This window comes from Conger conger, chromosome 17 (assembly GCF_963514075.1).
Source record: "Conger conger chromosome 17, fConCon1.1, whole genome shotgun sequence".
NCBI lineage: Eukaryota > Metazoa > Chordata > Actinopteri > Anguilliformes > Congridae > Conger > Conger conger.
In genome coordinates, this window is record NC_083776.1 from 25,043,480 (window position 1) to 25,052,604 (window position 9,125).

Here is a 9,125-nt window from a genome sequence, read left to right on the forward strand (position 1 = left end):
CGCATTTCGACTTTCACCTTTATTGCCAAATGGAAAAACTGTTTGTACAAAATATATTTCCCTCCATTGGAATTACATGGTACTGCATGTGGTGAAATTTATGTAGGAATAGATCCCATGCATTTTGAAATATAGCAGGTGGTCTTTTTTATTTTTATATAACAAATTCTACAGGTCCGGGAGCACCTGTTAAGATAGATAGACGTGATCATGAACACCAGTACATACCAAAATATTTAAATAGCATTGTTTTGTTAACAATGTTATCTAAATATCTTGGTACGCACTGGTGTGCATGATCACGTCTATCCCTCCAATGGGCTTACAAAATATTGGCATCCATTATTTCTGAATAATTTCTGTAAAGTATTAAGTCTTTGCAGAATTATGTGATCTTAATATTTCTTCAATTTGTTTATAGGCATTTATGAAATTGCATTAATGCTATCATGTGTGAATATTTTCATGAAAGACTTGGGAATTCCTGAACGCCAGCAGCTTCTTTTACTTCAGTGAATGTTCCAGATTTGGGCAGGGGCCGGGTTTAACTCGTAGTTAGCGTAGTTATCTGGCTAACAGGCCCAATGAGCTCTCCTTGACAAATAAATAGAACATGGATGCTTTTAATTACATTTATTTTCCATGGACAAAACCACAGAGACTATTCCGTGGTCTTCCAGTAGGTGGTGCTAGTGGTGAGGGGAGCTACAGTTCAGGTAAGTTGAGAGGTATCTTCACTTTCTTCATGTTGTCCAGCACTGCAGAAGCAGAAAGCAAAGACACACACAAGTTCAGGCACATGTACACCAACCTTGTGTTCAAATCCTGTTAGAGAACTGTACAGAAAAACAGCAGAGAATGTCAGACAGGTGTGAGACACAACCAATAGTGTGGGACAATTGTGCATTCCATCCAACTGGTCTGTCCACTCCACCTCACCTCACCACACACTGGCGGGTGTGCCACACCTGACACATCCCTCCAGAGCCTGAGCAAAGTTTTTCTTTAATAATCAACTTTATTTATCAAAGGATTATTATTTTCAAAATGCCATGGGCAAGATCAAACCATTGTTGGAGTGAAAATGGATAGGAAAACTATAGGCGGTAGAGTGTGATCAATTCCTCTGTTTTATTACGGAGGTTAAGAGTGTGAGAGTTATTTGTCCTGACATTTTAAAGGTAGTTTCTGGAACAACATGATTCTATTCAAACTCATAGCTGGCATCCTTAGTCTTGACCTTCATTTCTGAAATGGAATTACTGATGTACTGCATTGTTTACTCATTATCGCCAGCGCTGAATCATTTCAGCCTGTGGAAAATTCACAAGTGCTGAAATGAAAAACACAACAGGCACGTATAACACAGGTTCTGGCTTCTGTCAAGTCGTGCCGGTCTTTTAAGACATCAGTGTTTTACAGAGAGCCTGGGATTACCTTCCCCACATCACCAGCCTGCATTTGAAATGCAGAGCCCTGCCCTGTTAAACAGTACTCACATTGCTGCATGTCATTGTCTGTGTAGCTGTACATGTATTTCTTGCCGGGTCTAGTGATATCACTTCTGACCACCATGGCTGGGTCTAGACAAGAGAAATATCAAACATCTACAGTGTCCCAGGAGCCTCACAATAACATCCTGGCAAAGCATTTCACAAATTAATGCATAAAACTGTAGCCTCTTTTACATATTGCAATGACTTATATGTGAAACATGTTTATGAATTAATTTTACATTTTCTGAAGTTAACATATTTACTTGTTGTCCTCTTCATTTTTGAAAGGGACTCCTGGAGGCTCCACAGTGCGAGAAACATTGACTATTACGACCATTAGTGACTATCATGACTATGCCATTTAGACCATGATTTATTCTGAGCTCAGGATTGATGGCCAAAGCATCTCACCAACGAAAATGATCCTGGGAACATAGTAGCCGTCGGGGGCCAGATTGCTGTCCTTGGTCTCGTGCTGTTGGCGAGATGTGGAGAAAGGGAGGGAGTAACGGGGGCACATGAGCAGGAGGAGATCTGCCCACTGACACTGACCAGACAGGGCTGTCACACATGCACACAGGCAGACTCACCATCAGGTTAAACATGACAAACTCCTCCTTTGCCATCCTCTGGATCTCCTCGTGGCCAGAGAATGCTGCTTTCAAGTCTGTTAGGATATGACAGGAATCATTATCCACAAAGGAATAACTGAATGTGTTTAGCAACATATTTTCCAAGAAAATATAGTGTACTGAAAAAGTATTTGTCCCCTGTCTGATTTCCTCTATTAATGCATATTTATCACATAGAATGGTGTAACACAGGATGTAATATTAGACAAAGGAAACCTAAATAAACAAGGATGATATGGGTGTTTGATCATTCTTTTCATAAAATAAATTACATTTAAAAAAGTGTTAACTCAGTTGCTATTACATTTTGCCTAAAAATTTGAAACCATTCAGTCTGACAAATATGCAATAATAGAGCATAATAGAGCTAATGAGGAAGTGGCAAATACTTTTTCATGGTTCTGTATATTATATAAAAACAATATAAATATATTATGATATGAACATTGCATATGAACTTATTTTTCCAATGTTATTACTAATTTAAGGTGAAATGTATATAGGCATAACCAATGTTAAACACTTGTGAATACGGGTAAATATAACAGTCTCAACCTATACCTTACTAATGACAGCACATCCAGAATTACTGAAAAGTAACTTTCAGTGGTGTAGTGAAATGAATGGCACAGGAAGGACTGCTTGCCTTTGCATATAGGACAACTTTCCCGGTGGTGAATGACCATGAGAGGTTTCTTGCTAAGGAGTGGAGAGAGTTAGTGAGCAACCAGAGCCAAATATACAGTATTCATCTAAATCTCTTCTTTCTATTGAAATCAATGAAGTGAGTGCACTGAAAGGTCCAGACAAAGTTCTGCCCCGCTAGCATGCTTAGCACCTGGTTTTGGACATTCGCAGGGCTTCTTCATACGTCTCCACCCAGTCAATGTCTTCACCCCATCCTGCCAGAAGATCAGAAGTCATCATCCACATTATGCAAGACTAAAATACCTACACATTTTTGAAAAACATCAGATTAATTGATATATTTTGGATTTGACAAGAGAGCTGGTAATGAATATTGTGTGGTATATAAGCAAGCTATAATTTGGTACTCCAGAGAGGTAGGGGGTATCATGTACAGAAAAAAAATGAAATTCCTTCACCAAGCCTTAGGCTTACTATGATTAGTACTGTATAACTTCTGATTCATATTTTAGCTGTTGTATATAGATTGGTTCATGAACTAATTTGGTGCATTGGCTGTAATCTCTCATATTTTTTGAGGGCCCCTGTCAGTCAGGGCCTCAAACTTCCCCCTCATACGGGGTCCCTGGGTGTACAACAAATATCTGAAGTTGGGCTGTTATTAGAGGCACAGTTTCAGTGAGATGTTTGAGCACAGTCAGGTGATGAACTGCACTGCTGTCATCATAGGCGCGTGCTTTTAGGGATCAGAAAAACCTCGGGCCAGTGGGTGTGGCTGCTGTGTCTCCTCTTCTTGAGCTTCGGGGACTTCTGCTGGCGCTGCACCAAGAGCGTTTGTCCCATCCTGGTCCGGAACGTTTGTCCCATCCTGGTCCGGAACGTTTGCTGCATCCTGGCCCGGAGCATTTGCAACATCTTGGTCTGGAACGTTTGCTGAATCCTGGTCCGGAACGTTTTCCACATCCTGCAGGGACTCCACTGGCTCTTCTGGCTCTTCCACCGGGGCAGGGCTGGGGCTGTGGTCCTCCTGGCTGCTGTGGGAACCCTCACTGTGCTTCTCCACCGACAGCTCCTCTTTCATCTGGGAAACTATGGCGATGTAATAGGCCACCAGACAGACCAGGACGAAACTGAGAGCATGGAGTGTGGCCTTCATCGTTCACACTGCGGGGCTGGAGGAGAACAGAGATGATGAGACTAAAGCCATGAGCATTGTCCTCACAGATTCTCTCACTGGGAGTGGAAATTGTGTTTGTTTTTTCTTTTTTAGAACATTTTTTCTTTTTGGGGAGTACTAAAGTAGAGTAGTTTATACAGTATCAACCCTTTTCACACAAACATGTCCCAGCAAAAACAGCAAAAAGTTACATGAAGGGGGTGGTCACACTATATTCTTCACTCCTGTGAATCCAGCCAGAAATAACCAGGTTGAAATAATCAGCGACCAGCTGTTTCAAAACCTAACTTGAGCTGGTCAAACTATGGTGAGTGTGGAGCTGGTCTGAACTGATCAACCAGCTACTAGCTGCTTCAAAAGCACAGTTTTTTTTCAACAGGGTTGCACTGTATTTGTAAATTGATATTTATGGTATTTCCCATGCTGGGCTCTATTTTCCCATGTGGCTCCTGAATCTATAATCAATGGCATATGGTATGGAGTGTGGCTACTGAATCTATAATCAATGGCATATGTTATGGAGTGTGGCTACTGAATCTATAATCAATGGCATATGATATGGTGTGTGGCTCCTGAATCTATAATCAATGGCTTATGGTATGGAGTGAGGCTACTGAATCTATAATCAATGGCATATGTTATGGAGTGTGGCTACTGAATCTATAATCAATGGCATATGATATGGAGTGTGGCTACTGAATCTATATTCAATGGCATATGATATGGAGTGTGGCTACTGAATCTAAAATCAATGGTTTATGGTATGGAATGTGGCTACTGAATCTATAATCAACGGCATATGATATGGAGTGTGGCTACTGAATCTATAATCAATGGCATATGGTATGGAGTGTGGCTACTGAATCAATAATCAATGGCTTATTGTATGGAGTGTGGCTACTGAATCTATAATCAATAGCATATGGTATGGAGTGTGGCTACTGAATCTATAATCAATAGCATATGGTATGGAGTGTGGCTAGTGAATGTTTAATTTAGCAGAGCAGAGCAGAGGCGAGGAGAGCTTTGTGAACTGGGAGCAGGTGGAAACCAGGGCTGGATTCGGCTGAATATACAGTTTTATCAGTAGGTGTGTAGTGGCTAGATTCCATCATTGCCATTCAAGTGACCTGTTTTCATTTCCTTTATGAACCATGCGTTTGCACCCAGGTCTACCCCTGCTATGGAAGATGAGGATGTACTCATCAGAAGCTTCTCCCGACATCCTGTGTGCGGGAGGTGCAGAGTGACCATGGAAGAATCTAGCTGTGGCACCTCAAGCTAATTGCCTACAGCAGTTGATGTTAAACTAGCACAGGGACAGATAACCAATACAGTTAATGCATGTAACTGCATGCAGCCATCATTTTTAAGGGGCAGTTCACCCAAAAATTATATTAAAGAATGTTTCCACTTACCCAGATATCCATCCAGATAAGATCACTGAGTTTTGTACATGCAGTTCACATATGCAGACCTTTATTGATCCATATTTTTGTGGCACTCAATGAACCAAAATTCTACATTTACAAAAACTTGAGAATTACTTCCACCGAAGTGCACCATATCAGAGAAATGTCTCAGATGAAACTTGAGCTGTGGTGCTGTGATGTTGCCAGAATGCTACAGCTTGTTGCAGCTTCAGTAAAGCACATAACAGCTTCAAATTGAATGGTTGAGATATCAACAGGTCTTTTTTGATACCCGTTAATACCTGAACTGTGAATTTCAAAGCTATTATGCGTTTGTCAAAATCACTGTGAAACTATCTGGATGGATAGTAGGCCGACTCTGGGTAAGTGGAAATATACTTTCATTTCATTTTTGGGGTGAACTTCCCCTTTATCTACAGTCATATAATTAAATGATTGTTCAAGTTCAAGTTGTGTTTACTGTCATTCTTCACATTACAGATAGGTGTAAGAAAAAGAACAGAATACAGTACCCCTGGGACCACACTGCAGTAGGCTACAGTATTTATGAGAACAGCCATAAAAAATTGAGAACAGAAACAAGAACTAACATTGAAAAAAAGACACTGAACAATTAATGCAAAGAAGGCTATGCTTGGGGGATGTCTATCAAAGTGAAATTGGACAGCATATGATCCACAAAAATGGTTGAGTGGCTTTTGAATAGGTTATGATCAAGTGTACTTTGTTTGGGAAGGCCCCTGAAACTAGCAACTTGCCATACACCAGGCTGCAACCTGCACCAGAGACCTGATCTGAGCAGCACAGTGCAGACACAAATCGCAGACAATGCTGACACTAAAACTGCAGTGAGCTGCTTGATCTTCATTGATACACCCTCAACCACGCCTCTCCCCACTTTAATGCACGGTGAGTAACCAAATTATCAAATGGGCTGAGGCAGGTCTAAATCCGTGAGAAAAATGCCTCTTTGGCAGGGAGAGGTCTTGTACATATCAGCTGGACAATAGAGCCCCTAATGCCTTCTCTATAACCTAAAACACATCGTAGCATACAAGCATACATAGCACACCCACAATTTAATGGTGTGGGAGTGAACAGGTTCCATCAACACTCCCTTTTTCCCAACTATTTGAATGCTATCATGCTACTATTCAGACTGACATTTTACATTTTACATTTTAGTCATATGGCAGACGCTTTTAATCCAAAGCGATTTACAAGTGCAGAGACTGAGAGAGATTATATTTGGAGGTTTACTGTTGAAAGGAAAAAAAAAACTTACTGGCACAGAAATACACTGCCAAACAGTGATACATGGCTGCCACGCCCCAAACAAGTCTGTACATTACCGAGTGAAACAGCTGGATCGTTTCAGGAATATATAGTATATTACTGATAGTGTGCACACAGCTATATGTTATTCTTTCTAACATACTTTGCAACTTCAGCAATGGTATGTACAGAGACAAATCATATTTTGAACCAGCCACAGGCAGACTGCAGACATAAAGTAGAAAGAGCAGAAAGGGACGGTCAAACAGCCAGACAGGGAGACAGGTGTTCGACTAGACACAGAACCAGTAACACTGAGGGATGGACAGACAGACTCAGAGCTCTCGAGGTGGATATAGAGATAAATAAGAGATTAGTAAAGTGTCTCTCACCTGTTCCTGGTCTGAGCAGCAAACTGACACTCAGTGAGCATGATCAGTGAATGGAATACAGGGGAACCAGCTCTTCCACCCCACCCTGCCAAACAGACCCAGCAACATGTCTGCTAGTGCATTACTGTGTGTGTGTGCCTGTACGTGTGTGTGTGTGTGTGTGTGTGTGTGTGTGCGTGTATTTGTGTGTATGTGTGTGAGTGTGTATATTTTGCATATTGTTTATGTCCTTTTATGTTACTTTGGTATGTGGACATGAATAAAAGTATTAAAATGTGTGTGTGTGTGTGTGTGTGTGTGTGTGTGTGTGTGTATGCCTGCATATGTAAGCAGGTGTGTCTGTTTTGGTGTGTCTGTCTGTGTGTATGTGCAAGATCTCGAAACACTTGAATTATGGTAGTAGGCAACAGCATGTGCTTAGTTTAAGAACATGATCACTTTCTGCAGAACATGTCACAATGTCAGTTATATGCAAAAATGTGCAAAGTGACTGGATTGTTGTAGTAGCTGGGTAAGTTTCATTCCTTTGTATGAAGAAATGGTGTATTTGCAGAGGCGCAGCACTAGAGGGGGATATTAGCAGCAGAATTAGCGCTGGAATTGCACCAGAAGCAGAGTGTACTGATAGTGAAAGCGAATGACTGCCTGTACAGCTTTTACCAAGGCAACCAAAAAAGGTTTCCATGCTGTTGGAGCTGATATTGCATGATGTCCTCGATTTAATTCAGATAGCAGGACACTCTAACACTCTAAAAAACAGGGTGAGCAGCTGTTCTGCAGACAGAAACGCCCTGTTAATGAGAGATGTCAGAGGAGAAGGGCCAGACTGGTCAAAGCTGACAGGAAGGTGACAGTAACGGAAATAACCACACATTACATGTGGTATGCAGAAGAGCATCGCTGAACACACAACGCACCATAACTCTAAGTGGATAGGTTACAGCAGTAGAAGCCTAAAAAATAATAAATGCCTAATAAAATGCTCACTGAGTGTATGTCTGATAATGTGGCTTACAAGGGTAAATAATCCCTCATGAAAAGCACATGATTCAGCAAAATTAACATTTTGTTAAAGTTCTGGGTGTAATTAGCGTACAGAAGGATCGAGTTTGGGAAGCACTTGAGTAAGGGCTTTGTGATGTTTGGCAATGGCAATGAGCATAGGTGATTTAAGAAAGTAACTGGAGGTCTGAAAAAACGAACCTATTGAACATAAATGCTACATTGTGATTTGAACTTGCTCTCCTTGTAAAATTCACTTAATTAGGAACTGGAACAGGAACTGGTAATAATCCGTTACTGAATAATAGTGCTGAAAAGCGTTTCACCTACGTTTGCGTCTGGCAAAAAAACATACCTCGGGGGAACAGAGCTTCCCACACATGCAATACATGCCATGCTGGAGAGGAGAAATGGAACAAGGGGTTTAACACATTTCTCCTTACAGCCTCTTACAAACTCCTTGCAATTCAATCAATTTGGGATAAAGATCTATCCACTAGTAATGATGAGATACCATTTGATGAAATCTTTCAGGTGCACTGTATCTGAAAATCCTGACCATCACCTCATAAGCAATAATTTTCTTCACAGAACGTACATTACATGTAAAAAAAAAAGTCACATCATGACGTTCCTCTTCTGTTCTGTGAGGTTTGTGCTCAGGGGTCCGTCGGCACCAAATATTTTATCAGAGTTTTGATTTTGAGCTCAATAAGATGAGTTTAGTTTTCCTGAAGGAGTATCATCCTTATTGATGGAGATGTGTCTTTATAAATTACACCACTAGGTGGAGCCCTATTGTTTAATATAGGATTCACAGCTGCGCAGATAGAGTAGGTCATGCGCAGATGGATCAAACATGACACTGCATTCTCTTCTTCATTCTCTGATCTTGAGTTATGCGCTCAGGGAACCAAGCATATATTTTGGGATTTGCCCCACTGCAAATCAGTTTTGGAACCAAGTGGCTGTAACCTAATCCAATATTGTTACATGAGAACAGCACGTGGCTACATGTCAATAGTAAAGACCTGGGAAAGCGGGTAATAAGTGCCTGTCGATGTGATCAG

General features: G+C 41.0%; 1 protein-coding gene across 1 annotated transcript; it reads right to left on the reverse strand.

The window, feature by feature from the left end:
• Positions 1-7,186, reverse strand: LOC133117031 (anterior gradient protein 3-like). The gene is made up of 8 exons (XM_061227101.1): positions 7,054-7,186; positions 3,533-3,948; positions 2,967-3,030; positions 2,775-2,827; positions 2,087-2,163; positions 1,908-1,971; positions 1,500-1,583; positions 1-758 (listed from the first exon to the last, which is right to left on the reverse strand). The coding sequence occupies exons 2-8, from the start codon at positions 3,930-3,932 to the stop codon at positions 706-708; spliced, it is 795 nt and encodes a 264-aa protein (XP_061083085.1). The 5' UTR covers positions 3,933-3,948; positions 7,054-7,186; the 3' UTR covers positions 1-705.
• Between the last annotated feature and the right edge of the window lie 1,939 nt (positions 7,187-9,125).